Genomic DNA, 14,563 nt, shown 5'->3' on the forward strand with positions numbered 1-14,563 from the left:
CTTAAATTCTTAATACTTTGAGAATATACAAAATCATCTTTGTTAATTTCTAGAATAAATATGGATATACATAAATATGATTGAAAATAAAAATTATCTTTTATTAATAATAAGAGTTTTATAAATATAAAAATAGATTTTAAAATAAAATATGTCAGTCAATAATTGACTTTAGACACACATTTAACAGCAAATAGTATACAGATTGGGCCACCAATATAGGAAAGTCTACTATTGAGCTTTGACAGCTTTCGATGCTTGATGCATGTTGTGCTTTAGCATAGTATAACTATAATCCTAAAAATTATAATAGCTAAAAGCAATGCTTTAATTTATATCCATTGTTCAAATATCAAATTTATTTTTTTGGATTTTTTTTTGCATATATACACTTCTAAATATTCAAATTTGTATGAATATGCTTTCAAAATTTATATTTATATATACCATCATAAAATACTTATTTTGCATATGTATCTTTTATTTTCTTATTATTTTTTTATGTATGTACTCATATTATCTAACATCATTAAAAAATTAATAATTTAAAATTTAAATAACTAAAATATCTTATGGATGATGTGTAAAAGAAATATGAGGGTATATATGTAAATAATAATTTTACAAGAGTATTCACATAAATTTGAATGTTTAGGAGGGTATACATGTAAAAAATTCTAATTTACTATTATCTATTTAATTTGAATAGATTCAGACCCTCTTACTCTATAATATAATAATATATTAAATAATATAACAATATGATGAGAGATTATATAATATATTATATATTAGAATACTATATTATATTTTATTTTTAAGTGAAGATGGGATAGCTCATTAGAACTTTATTCATTCAATAAATAAGTAGAACAAATCCCTCAGACAAAGAGAAGAAGGAGAGAAAGTGAATAGAGAAAAGAATCATAAAAACCATTGCAAACCAAAATGATGCTACTAACAGCAAGAGGATTGATAGAGATTAACAGCCAATATAGTTTCCTCTCATGAAACTTTCCATAGTTTTGAAAGAGGGAGCCAGCTTCATACATGCCACCACCAAGCTTTACTCGCATCCTCCAACAATTTCTTCTTGGTTTCAAAAAATGATGGCATTCGTGTTTCTCATACTTTCCTAATATTCCAGAGTAAAGAATCTATTGTAATATCCTATTTATTCTATTGCTCTCTTCCAACACTATTTACCTCCACTCTATCATAAATATTGAAGTTAAAGGCTCAAGAAGGGTAGAGAGGCCAAGGAAGGAGACTTGCTTAGTCTTCTTCATCTAGCAAAGCAAACTTCGATAAAGCACTTGACAAAGTAAATTCCCCAACTGCTCAGATTAATGCCAAACCCATATTGCAAATTTTTATTATTACACAATGCTCAAACCCATAACTATATCCATTTATGCAAATATACAAGCAATCCATCTAATATTAGGTTTAGATATTTTCTTAGAAATATATTTTATACATTGGAGAAACATGGATGGTTGCAATTGTCTATTTTCTGAACAAAATAATTTGATCTATTATTTAATAAAAGATCTTTTATCTATGTAAATCAATAAATTAAGTATATTTATTATTTTAGTTGTACATGTTAATTTTTTTTCATTAAAATAAGGAAAGAATTAACAAATCAAGAGAGGTGTATTTATGTTTAGGATTTTTATATATATAACCTTTCAAATATTTAAATTTACATAAATATCTTCATAAAATACTATTTATATATACCTTTATAAATTATTCTTTATGCACATCAGTCCATAAGAATATTTTAGTTATTTTAATTTTAAACTATAATTTTTTAACGATGTTAAATGATATGGGTACATATACAAAGAACAAGGAGAAAATAGGTATACATACAAAACAATATTTTATAAGATAATATATAAATATCAATTTACAAGAATATTACATAAATTTAAATGTTTAGGAAGGTATACATGTAAAAAAAAAACTCTTATTTTTTTCTACTTGTTTCCTCACTTTTAAATATAGTAAATTAGTAATACATGTTTAATTATGTTGGTCGACCCCATCAACATTAAAGACTCAGCCCAAAGATTCTCTACCTATAAAATCCTTGAAATATATATATGATAAGGCAACTACACTTGTTCCACATTGCATAAGGCATAGCAAATGCAGGGGTAGATCCTATGTATTGGTGTTGGGGCCATGCCTCCGATGGCCTAAGTCCTGAAGCCCATAATCCATGTAATTGTTTTACTGCCCCAGCCTGAAGCCCATAATCCATGTAATTTTTTTACTAGCCCCCAGCCCAAGCCTTGAAATGGTGAAACCTCCTTCAATTCTTCTCCGTGACTCCACTAGTGCCCATTGGCCACTGCTCCATGACCCCTTCAGTGCCCACTACTCTGTGACTCTATCGACGTCAGTCCCACCCTGAAACCCTCCTTCAAACCTTCTTCTCCGTGACTCTGCCTGGCATGGACTGAGTGATAAACATGAGTTTATTTTGATCTGAGGTTTTTCTTTTTCTGAAGTCTGTTCTGTGGCTGGGTGTCCGACCTACCTTGATAGTTGGCTCGCTGCATATTGTCTTCGACTCTTCTGTTCTCCAGCTATCCCATAAAATATCTTTGTCAAATAGTAAGTTTTTATTGATCTAATTGTATTTGCCTTAAACTGATTAATGATCATATATAGAAAAGCTTATTAGTGAAGGAATTTATCATTTTATGATTTTTTTCAGATAAAATTATGGAGAATTTTTTGAAAAAAAACTTCCTCTGACACCAAAAGTGAAAGTGGAAGCAGCAGCCCAAGTAGAATAGGTAATGCATCTACTAGTACTCCTTTAATGCCAAAACTAGTTGATTTGAACACTCTTCATTCTGATCTTGATGAAAGAGATAAAATTTCAGATTATCACCCAATCAAAGAGATGAAATAAGGCGATTTTATTAGCTCAAAGGATTTTGCCAACCTAAGAGCCATGAATTTCCTTTTAGATTAATTGAAACAAGATCACGTCGTTTTAATCCGAACTGATTTGATAAATATGGAAAGTGGTTAAGTATAGCATAAAAGAGGATAGAGCATATTGTTTATGTTGCTACTTGTTCAAAAACAATTTGTGAATCAGGGTGGGAATGATGCATTTGTGTCAGATGGATTTAATTGTTGGAACAAAATAGAGAGGCTAGGTGATCATGTTGGTGGAGTTAATAGTTTTAATAATCAAGCACTTACAAGATGTGAAAATTTGGTGAGGAAAAAGCAATCCATTCAAGTTGCTCTTCATAAGCATTCTAATCTTGCGAAAAATGAGTATCAAATTTTTCTAAATACCTCATAGATGTTTTTAGATTATATTGCGGTTAGGATTATCTTTTCATGGTCATGATGAGTCAGATAAATCTTTGAATAAGTTTTTTTTTTTTAAATGATAGAGTATACAACTAAGCAAAATGAAACTGTACGTAAAGTTGTGCTTCGAAATGCTCAGAAAAAAATCAAATGAAAGCTCTAGAAATATAGAAAGACATTGTTCCTTACTTTGCACAAGAAGTGGTAAATGCTATCATTAAAGAAATTGGGATGATGTATTTGGTTTACTAATGGATGAATCTAGTGATGTGTCCAACAAAGAACAAATGGTCGTAGTTTTGCGATCTGTTAATAAACTGGGGTTAGTGAATGAGAGATTCATTGGTGTTGTTCATATGACTGAGACTTCTGCTTTATCTCTTAAATCTGTAATTGATTCTTTATTTGCTGAGTATGGATTGAGCTTAATAACGTTAGGGGTCAAGGCTATGACAGGCTAGCAACATGCAAGATGAATTTAATGGCCTGAAAGCTTTGATTTTAGATGAAAATAGCTCAGCTTATTATGTTCATGGTTTTGCACATCAACTTCTATTAGCTCTTGTGGCTATTATTGCTAATTTTTTTAATATAATCTCCACCATGTTAAATATTGTTAGAGGCTCTTGTAAACGTAAAAACTTACTTCGAAAGTTGCAATTGGACAAAGTTGAATAAGGGATAAGTGATGGTGTTATTCAAATGGAATAGAATTAAATGGGAGATGAGTCTTAGGAGGGCAGGAGACATAGGTTGGAGTTCTCATTTTAAGTTATTTATAATTTGGTTGAATTGTTCTCTCATATAATTGAAATGCTTGAAGTTGTTAAGAAGGAAGCTATAGATTCAGGAAGAAAGCTCAAGCATGGGATTTTTTGAGATATTACGATCATTTGATTTTGTTTTTAATTTATAATTGATGATTATATTTTGGGGATAACAAATCAGTTATCCTTGGCTTTGCAAAGTAAAGATTAGGATATATTGAATGCTATTGCACTGTGAGAGTTGCTAAGAGGCGATTGTAAAATGTTAGAGATGATGGATGGGATACTTTCCTAGGTAAGATCTCTTCTTTTTGTAATAAGCACAACATTGAAATGTTGAGTATGGATGAAGAGTTTGTTGATTCTGATAACCCACGGTGTAGAACTAATATTAGCAATTTGCATCACTATTGTGTGAATTTTTTTTGATACTATTTTGGATATGCAGCTCCAAGAGCTTAATGATCGCTTCAATGAGGTAAATTTTGAGTTGCTTACTTGTGTGGCTTGCTTAAGTTCAGAAGATTTATTTCATCATTTTGATATACTAAAATGGAAGAAGTTGGTTGACTTTTATCTCAAGGACTTTTTTTTTTGTGATCGCATATATCTTAATATTCAACTTGAGAGTTACATTGATGATGTATGTACAGATAATAGATCTGAAGTTGAATGGGATCGGCGAGTTTTCAAAAATTCTAGTGGAGACAGAGAAAAATTTTTTCATCTTTTGGTATATTGACTTTTGAAGTTAGCATTGATTTTGCCTATAGCAATTGTAACCATTAAAAGATATTTTTTGCAATGAATATTGTGTAGATAGATTTACGCAATCAAACGAGTGATCGGTTTCTAAATAATTTTTGATTTATTTTATAAAAAAGATGTACTTGCAATTATTACTGATGAAGATGTAATAATTTATTTTTAAAAATAAAAATTCATAAATAATAATTATAAAAAATAATAATATAATTTATCTCTCGTTATATATTAGATCATTGATCATATATTTTTATTTTTATTATATATAATACATCCCAACAATAAAATTTTCAGAATCTCTCACCGAGCAAATGTAATCCTCTCACAACAAAAAATCATGTGAATCCGGCACAAATCTAACAACAAATTCACCCATCCATTTAATCCATGCACAATCCAATGCCAACCACCTTATTCCATATGTGTGATAAATTTTCTTCCACCGATCAATTACTAGTTTGATCAAATTCACCATTTTCTTTCTCTTTCTGCAGCATCCTGTGTCAGAATGATTTCATCTAGATTCATCATGGAACCAGATCACCTAATGATTTCTCCGCTGCAACAACTAATAATTCCATCCCCAACATCGAATCGACCACCACCCGTCCACTTAACTAATAGACAGACAAACAAACAAACAAATAAATAAATAAATAAAAATCGGCCGCCCAAAATCCATCTTAAATATCAACAATTAATCTCAGCTCAGCTGCTTCAACGATCCGAGCCCACCCGGTCTCCTTCGAATTCGTATAAACCGCCCGCAGAGCCCTCCCACTCCCTTCAAGAAGAGAAGAAAGAATTAAAAGATGGCGCTTTGCGCTTGCCTTGAGAACCTCCGAGCCCTACCGCCATTGCTCCTTCTCCTCTTCTCCCTCGGCCTCCTCTCCGCCCTCAAACTCTCCTTCGCCGTCCTCCGCTGGCTCTACGTCTCCTTCCTCCGCCCCGCCAAGAACCTCCGCGCCCGCTACGGCTCCTGGGCCGTCGTCACCGGCCCCACCGACGGCATCGGCAAGGCCTTCGCCTTCCAGCTCGCCCGCCGGGCCTCCATCTCGTCCTCGTCGGCCGCAACCCGGACAAGCTCCGCGACGTTTCCGACGCCATCCGAGCCAAGCACGCCGGCTGTCGGATCGAGACCGTGGTGATCGACTTCGCCGGCGACCTGGCCGAGGGCGTCCGCCGCCTCCGGGAGGCCATCGCGGGGCTCGATGTCGGCGTGCTGGTGAACAACGCGGGCGTGTCGTACCCCTACGCGAGGTTCTTCCATGAGGTGGATGAGGAGTTGATGAGGAATTTGATCAAGGTTAATGTGGAGGGGGTCACCACGGTGGCCCACGCCGTGCTGCCGGGGATGCTGGAGAGGAAGCGCGGCGCCATCGTGAACATCGGTTCGGGGGCCGCCAGTGCTATTCCCTCCGATCCGCTCTACGCTGTCTATGCTGCCACCAAAGCGTAAGTTTTGTGTTTGTTTCGTAGTTTTGACGCTAGAATTTTATGTTTTGAGTGTCAGAATTGAATTTGGGAGCAAGGATTTGCTAGAAAGCTTTGGAAACTTAGAGCGAGGATGGATGATTCGAAGGAAGGGAAATGAGGGAACATGTTTTTTTTTTTTTAGTTGTGAGATTTGAATTTGTTATGAAAGATTTTGTTGGATGGCTTTCGTGGCTTAGTTTAGTATGAGATATGGATGACCGGAAGAAAAAATAAAGGAGGGATCCGGGTTAACCAGAAAGAGGAGCAAAAAAGTCTTTTTTTTTTTTGGTTGAAATCATTAGGAGTCTCTAGATGGGTGATGTATGGCGATCCTTATAAAATCAAACTATTGGTCGGAAAACCCCAATTTATCTTTGGTGCTTTGCGTTTCTGGTTTTGGAGGATTGTTTCATATTACTGTTTTTTCAATGGATACATTTTATCAGGCAGAAAATCCTAAAAAGCAGTCAGCTTTTGGGTACAAATCATTTAGTTCATATGAGCTATTGCTTGGATAAGATTTATTATGATCATTTTGGCATTTTTTTCTCTTACGGATTTGGTTGGTAGAAATGTGTTATATGGAATTGCGTGATGACAGATGTGCATCTATCTCTTTTTTTTGTTGCAACTAACGAGGGTTTTTTGTTTGTTATCAGGTATGTCGACCAATTCTCGAGATGCCTCTATGTTGAGTATAAGAACAAGGGGATAGATGTTCAATGCCAGGTAACTGTTCTTTGTTTTGCTCATGTATCATTTATGAATACAATGAGCACATGCAGCACATCTATACTTGATGGCATAAGGTTTTCTTTTGCAGCTCTTTACTGAAGTTTAGTCTGTTACTTTCTTTCTCACTCCATCAGGTATCCATAAGAACCATGCAAAATTATCTATAACAAAGCACACCATCGAAACTGCCAGCATAAGTTTTTGCTCCTTTTAGTGTTCTCCATTTTAGCCTCATAAAACTTTATACTCAGATGGCATGAGGTTTTCTTATACAGCTCTTAACTGGGCTCTACAGTACTATTTTACTTTCTTTGTGGCTCTGTCGGCTATCCTTGAAATAGGTATGAAGTGTGCAAGAGTGCCTAGAAGTAAAAGCACACTATCTAAATGGTTGATATAGGCTGCTTTCTCCTTTTGATGCTACTTTGAGTCTTATATACCTCAATATCTCAAACTCGGATAGCCTGAGGTTCTCTTATATGACCTTTGGCTGTGCTTTGTGCTGCTATTGTACTCTCTCCAATGCCATCAGTTATCGTTGACATATATTTAATATATTCTTCTAATTTTATTGTTCTTCATTACTTTCCTATGTAGATGTAGTTGCCCTTACTCCTTAGATTCATAAAAGTAAAAGACCCAATTTCATTCTTTTGTATTTTAATCTTCTTTTAATCCATAAAAAAACTGTGGTGTATATAGCATGACTGTCTTCTCTTGATTTGTTCATTTTATTCTCTTCTAATAATGGTTTGATTCATATTGACATAAAGACTTGAGGAGTAAACTAAAAAGGGTGAAAAACTAGAAATGCCATGTATCTAACTTTTGATATGGGTTGCACTTCATAGAAAATCAAAACGAAGCCTATAACCTGGTAATATTATATAAGAGCTTTGAGATTCAATAAAATCAAGTGCAAAAATAGTGGAGGTCATTCGATCTTGGTTGAGAGAGTAATAATAAAGTTATTACAGCAACTTCTTTACTGGGAACTTTTTAGAGTAGTAGACTAATAACCAGAATAGAAACAATGGATGTGCATCATTTTTTGATTTAGATAGTTGAAGATAATTAAAATGAAAGCCAGGGATAGGATAATGTCATTAGATGAAAACTTATCAAGATAGCTTAAACCAACAAGCGGTGCTTTGTCCGTGTTTTCCATTAAGGCCCAAAGTATAGTCCAGCTAAGTTCAAGATAACATTACAACCAGCTCTTACCTCTTTTTATCCTTCTTAATCACTTTCCACTACCTTTCATAGGCATATCCGGGCAAGATAGGGCCTTGTAGAACAGTATACTGTTACCTGGCCGGAGGGAGGGAATTTAAACCTATTAGATTATTAGTTGAAGCTTATATAACCAGGAAGCAAGCTTCTTCAAGGCTTTTCTACACCTGAAATGAGCCTAGATGAGAGAGCAAAAGGTAAATTTTTCTGTGAGAACCACATTCATCTTTCTAAGCAGAAGCCATGATCAAAGAGTAAAATTGATAACAACACATAAAGGATGAAAACTTTTAGAAGTAGAATTTATTCTAGACTCTGGTTGGCTTGCTTAGTAGCTTATATGATGTCTACGAGACATCTACTGTAGATTGGAGAAAATGTTATCAGCTTCCCCCAGCCCCCCTTTGCTCCTCTTCACCTTGATCAGGAAGTCATTTAAAAGCCTGTGTACCCTGTTTCTTTACTTTGTTATAATGGACAGAAGTCATCATTAAAGTTCAACGTCCTGGTCCTTATTTAAAATAATGGAAACAAGCAAATTGCAGACAATAACTTCATAGCTGTGATGTCAGGGGGCAATAACCATTGCACATTGTTTTACTAGATCATTTACAGTCTTAAGACAAAAATAAGCCTGATACAAATTATTACAATGCTTGCAGTGAAAGACCAAGGATATTGATTAGTGGATTAAGCACTGCTGTCGTCATCCCAGACAGCTTCCTTGCAGCTCCTAGAAAACCTTCTTTATATCCATATGCTGTTTGATCTTTTTTCCAGAGAGCTTTCCACAGAGTACTGCTGTTGTAGTCTGCAAACTGTAATGCAAGCTTTCTTCTTTAAAGAAGGCAAAGGTATGTTTAATCCAAATTCTACCTATAGAAAATTATGGGCATAGCATATACTGTTTTCTTCCTCAATCATCAGCAATAAATAAATAATTAAATAAAATTTATTCTGTGGACTGTGTTTCAGGACATCCTGAATATTGCATTAGGTATTCATCTTGTTAAACTTGATCCCCTTAAGACCCGAAGGCCAAGATGACTTTTTTGTACTTAAAAATGTTAGCTTCTACTTCAGAAACAATTGTTATTGATGTGTTAAATGATATCCTTTAATAGGGTTATTTACACAATTTTGAAGTGGAAGATGTTCAATGTATCAACTAGAGATCATATGACTGTACAAATACAACATAGAAACTGCTCAGGATAACAGGATTTAACACTATACTTGCTTCTTGTTAGTAAGAATAAAATCAGATGCATGCTTTCTGTCGGGAAGTTGTGACAAAAAAATGCAGCTGTAGACTTAAATGATTTAAATTGTCCTGCTTTCAGTTGTAGATATTGTCAAATGTTCTGATGGTTTCAGTAATGACATGGTAAATCACTGAGAAGTATATCATTCCTATGTATTTCTGAAAAAAAAAAAGAAAAAAAAATCCTTATAACAATGAACTGGAATTAATTCCAGGCAAAATTTTCAGAAATTAGAGGAGATAAATATTCTGAAAATCACTTTTGTGGGTCAACTTGCCTCTACTGCCTAGATATCAGAAGGGCATGTATATAATATTTCCAGAATTTATGACTGTTATTTTGCAGCATTAACTGGTTTTGTATCTTTTTCAGAAGTATTCTAGTGATGTCCTTTAAAATGCAAATTTCTTGGGCTTTAGTGCTATTGTTAGATCTAATATCAGTGTCAAGGAAAAAAAACATAAATGGTAAATATCAACAAATGACATTGGCAGCATGCAAGTCATCTTCTGTCAGACTAATGCACTTCAGCAAGTCATCTCTCTGGAATTGTAATTCTTCTGTTTGATCACATATTACTCCTCGTTAACAGGCACCCTTGTACGTGACAACAAGAATGGCACCTATCAGGAGATCTTCCTTCTTTGTGCCATCAACAGACACTTATGCCCATGCTGCCTTGCAGTGGATTGGCTACGAACCAAGATGCACACCCTACTGGCCGCATTCCCTCCTATGGTGTCTGCTTTCCATGCTGCCAGAGGCTGCTCTTGATAAATGTTGCCTGGGCTTCTGCCTTAGCATCCGCAAAGGGGGCAGCTCAAAGATGCCAGAATGAAAGAAGAATAGCATCCGACACAAGCATCTCGATGACATCAACCTGCAAGATCTATTTTCTACTTTCAGTGTATCTGCTTGCTTTATTTTATGTTTCCATTGTCGCCAAAAAAAAAAAAAAAACTTTCTGATGATTTCCGTTGTTCTTGTGAAATTGATTGTATGCTTAGATGAAAAGCTTAGTAAGTTCTCATTTTCTTCTTGATATTTAGCTGATTGATTGTATCAGAGCCTAATGCTTTGGGTAAAAAAAATAAATATTTGTGCTGTTCAACCTTGGAGACTGTAAAAACCTTGTGTAGAAGAGGTCACTATCCGGATGTTGTATCAATACAATTAGATGTGGTGGACTTGGGAGGCCAAAGTAGGTGAGTTGGTTATTGCCCTTGAAGGCGTAAATGATGCTACCGGTTGTACACACTTATCAGAATGATATTGGCATCAACTGATTGCATCGCTTAATTTCCACAACAGTTAGAACAGCGTGTGCAATAAAGTCTCTTTTAAATGTTGGTGCACCAGCTGACTTTGTCAAGCTTCTTTTTTCTTTTTCTTTTTCTCCATTTTTTGTGTGTATAAATGTCAAGCTTGTTTGATATGAACCAGACTGTGGCAGCATTAACCAGGTTTATATCTTAGCAAATATAAATTAGAAGACTGTGCAGAAGCGGTCTCTCCAGAGTACTCTCTGCTTTTTTTTTCTTTTCCTTGCATTCTTCTTTGTCTCCGCTGTCAGTGATAAGATAAAGACGCAGTCTATAAAAAAATGGGAATGCAAGGAGGATAACTGATTTAGAGATAAGTTACTACCTCTCTTGCTCTTTGGTTGTTGTGGAGAGAGCAAAGATTTATAATTGAGTTCAGGCAAAATAGAGATACATTGGGCAGTGTAGTAGGAGACGCAATTAGGGGAAAAGAGATGTTGGGAAGAAAGGGAGGAAAAGGATGAACAAGATCCATTACAATACAATTTTATCATTGATTCAGATGGATCATCAGATTCAATATAGATCATTTAACTACTATGAATAGGACTCAATATAGATTATTTTGATCACTACAAATATGCAAGAAGATTGCTAGATTTGATGGGACCATCTTTATGATTATGAGTATCTAATAGGATCATTAGATTTAATATGGACATCTTGTTGATATGCATATCTTTGAAGATCATTAGACTCAATATGGACCATTTGGGTCATTACAAATTTAGTTGGATAGGGTTCAGAAGCAAGATTCACTACATTAAGAAGTTGAATTGCATGTCAAACTGTAGGAGACTATAACTTAGTCATACAATGTTTAATTAAGACATTTTTTTTTGAAAATAAATATCTTTTTGAGATCTATAATTTCAAGTCAAAAATCTAATGTTTAAATTTTGAAATAGACTAGTCAAGCTAAAACTTTTTGAAAAGTTAAAAGTTATTTTTTAATTCATAAAAAATAGACAAAGTGACAGAAGATAAAGTTGATGTATAAGTCAAGATGTATTTTTCATAGAATTTTAGTATTTTTTATTATTTTTTATATTTATCATATTTTTTAGAGATTTAATCATATTGAAACTTGATAGAGAAGTACAAATCAAGCTGTTCAATGTATACATTCTTCTAGAAGATAACAAGAGGAATCTTACCGGAATTATGTAAGAGCAAACATCATTATTGTAAATAGGAGTAATGTACCCCCAATTATGAGGTGGTGGAGAATTACTGAAAAAGATGAGACTTAAGCTCTACTTTGAGGATTCTTCCATCTTTTTCTAAATCTCTTTTTGAGAGATCCAAATTTAGCTGGTTGAAGAAATTATTCTTTCTCCTCGATTGAATCAATCGTAAATAGCCACCGCATCATTCATTTTGAAGATGAACTACTCTCCTTCATTTTTGCAATACATTTGTGTATCACGTTGAAAATATCTGGACACATTCATGAAATAAATAAGTGCCACCATCTTTGAGATAGATAATGTAACAGCTATCCATAGTAGTACAGGATTCTACCATTAAGAATAGAAGAATTTAATGCTTATCTTTTCTGATCCACGAAAACATGTTTAAAAAGTTTAAAAAGTTCTAAAAGATAGTTTTCTCCCTTTCTGATTTCTTCTCTCTCCTTCCTCTAATTGCCGCTAGAAATTATACCGATCTTAACAAATTGAGCCAATATTTTGAAAAAAATAATTAAAAGATCTGAAAGAAATCTTTTTTCTCCTATTTCTTACCTCTCGTTCTATGAAGAGGATGAGGATGACAGGGCTATGTCAATGGATGAGTACAATTCCTCAAGCTCCAACATTTATACCATTTTACTCTTTATTATGATTATTTTTGGACTTGATCGTTGCATAATCACATTTTAGGCTCTTTGTTTCATCATAATTTCTACCATGTCAGTGATTTTCTACTGTATTGGAATTATGGGGCTCGATGGATTGGAATGAGAGTTGGAATGATCATATCTGCTCATGTGTTTCGTTTGTGAGTGAATTTAAATTAGATTTAAATATTATGAGAGAATAAGTATTGATTTTTGGAGGATTGGAACATCTTGTTCTCCTTAAAATTGAAATGGAAATAAAACTCTCCCCAATCAAATGATTGGAGTAGAAGTTGTCTATTTTCATTTGCATTCCACAGTCCAACTCCCTCAACCAAATATACCTTCAGTTCACATATCTACATGCTTGGTCTTCCTTAGCTATGATATAATTCATATACTCTGTCATACTCTTTTATTCCTAATTTAGCATTTTAGCTCCTCTATCTATTCAAAAAAAAAAAAAAAAGAATGTGGTGGACCCATGTGACGGGTTATATTTTAATTGAGATAATGAAATATAATAAATAATCAGCATGAAGGAATTCAAGTTCAGAGTTCTTTGTATGATTCTGATATCAAATTGAGTAACTAATTGATCCCAAAAGTTTAATATTGATTCCAAAACTTATTTTGGATTTGTTAGCATTGTGAAGGAGAGTCTTGGGGCCAATGAAGTCGGGTCTAGCGTACCGTGTACCACATTATGGATGGTAGATGGGTGGCATTGGTAAAAGAATGAAGTCTATCCAATATCCTCTCCATGGTGGTCAGCATAAAATAGATCTGGGGGTGTTGGTTTAGGGAGTGGGGGTTTGAAATTGGAATGAGAATGGATGACTCCCATTCCAATCATTTGATTGGAAAGAGTCCCATTCCGATTCCGATTTTAAATAGCATGGGAATGGCCCAATCTATATAGAAACCAGGGGGTGCTTGGTTTGCGATGGATATCGAAATTGAAATTGGAATGAAAATCGGAATGACCAACTCCCCCAAAACATTTGGTTCATGATCGAAATCGAAATTGGAATGGATGTTCTCATTGTTGTTACTTGGTTCATTTAAAATAGAAATCGGAATCAACTCAAATTTTCGCTCTTATCCTTGAACTTAAAATCTCCAAAAATTGATTATTTTCAAATATTTTTAATATTTTCATCTTGTTTAATACTAAAAAATTTGAAATTAAATATAATTTATTAATTTAGAAAATCTAACTAATAGATCAGTGGTGGTTCTCTCCAATGTAGTTCTAAAACTTTCAACAATGGGTATCAAAAATATCTTTTTAAAAAATTTATATATAATTTAATATGATAACTAGTTAGATTCTTTAGTAAAAAATTTATTAGTTAGAAGTATTGTATTTTTTTTTTAGATAAAGTGAGTAGCTCCTAATGTTATTAATTTAGAGACAAAAATGTTTATATTATACTATATACATTAAAAAATGAGAATGATATACTGAATATATAAAAATACGATATATTGAAAACTGAGCAAACCCCAAAATTGATATAGATAATTCTGCAAAGCTAAGCATAATACATTGATAAAATTATAAAAAAAGCCTAATCATCAAGAATCAAGGTTACCATAGTGGTACTTGCTCTGCATAACAACATATAGAATAAAATTTTATAAAATTTAATAAAAAAATTAAGCACTCCATCAACAATAGCATCACACAAAACACTAACGTCTAAAACTTGACCTATTAATGCCCGAGTCAAGAAGGCTAAGCACATACTACCTCTTTAAGTGTGATGGAAGGGAAAAGAACACTGTGCTCTTGTTAGGCTTTAC

General features: G+C 33.8%; 1 protein-coding gene across 1 annotated transcript; it reads left to right on the top strand.

The window, feature by feature from the left end:
* The first annotated feature begins 5,585 nt into the window (after positions 1-5,585).
* LOC105051318 (very-long-chain 3-oxoacyl-CoA reductase 1) lies at positions 5,586-10,634 on the top strand. The gene is given in 4 exon segments (XM_010931688.3): positions 5,586-5,924; positions 5,927-6,338; positions 7,019-7,088; positions 10,185-10,634. Coding segments are annotated over 4 exon segments (957 nt in total). The 5' UTR covers positions 5,586-5,695; the 3' UTR covers positions 10,431-10,634.
* Positions 10,635-14,563: the final 3,929 nt, after the last annotated feature.

The sequence above is a fragment of the Elaeis guineensis genome, chromosome 9, assembly GCF_000442705.2.
Source record: "Elaeis guineensis isolate ETL-2024a chromosome 9, EG11, whole genome shotgun sequence".
Taxonomy (NCBI): Eukaryota; Viridiplantae; Streptophyta; class Magnoliopsida; order Arecales; family Arecaceae; genus Elaeis; species Elaeis guineensis.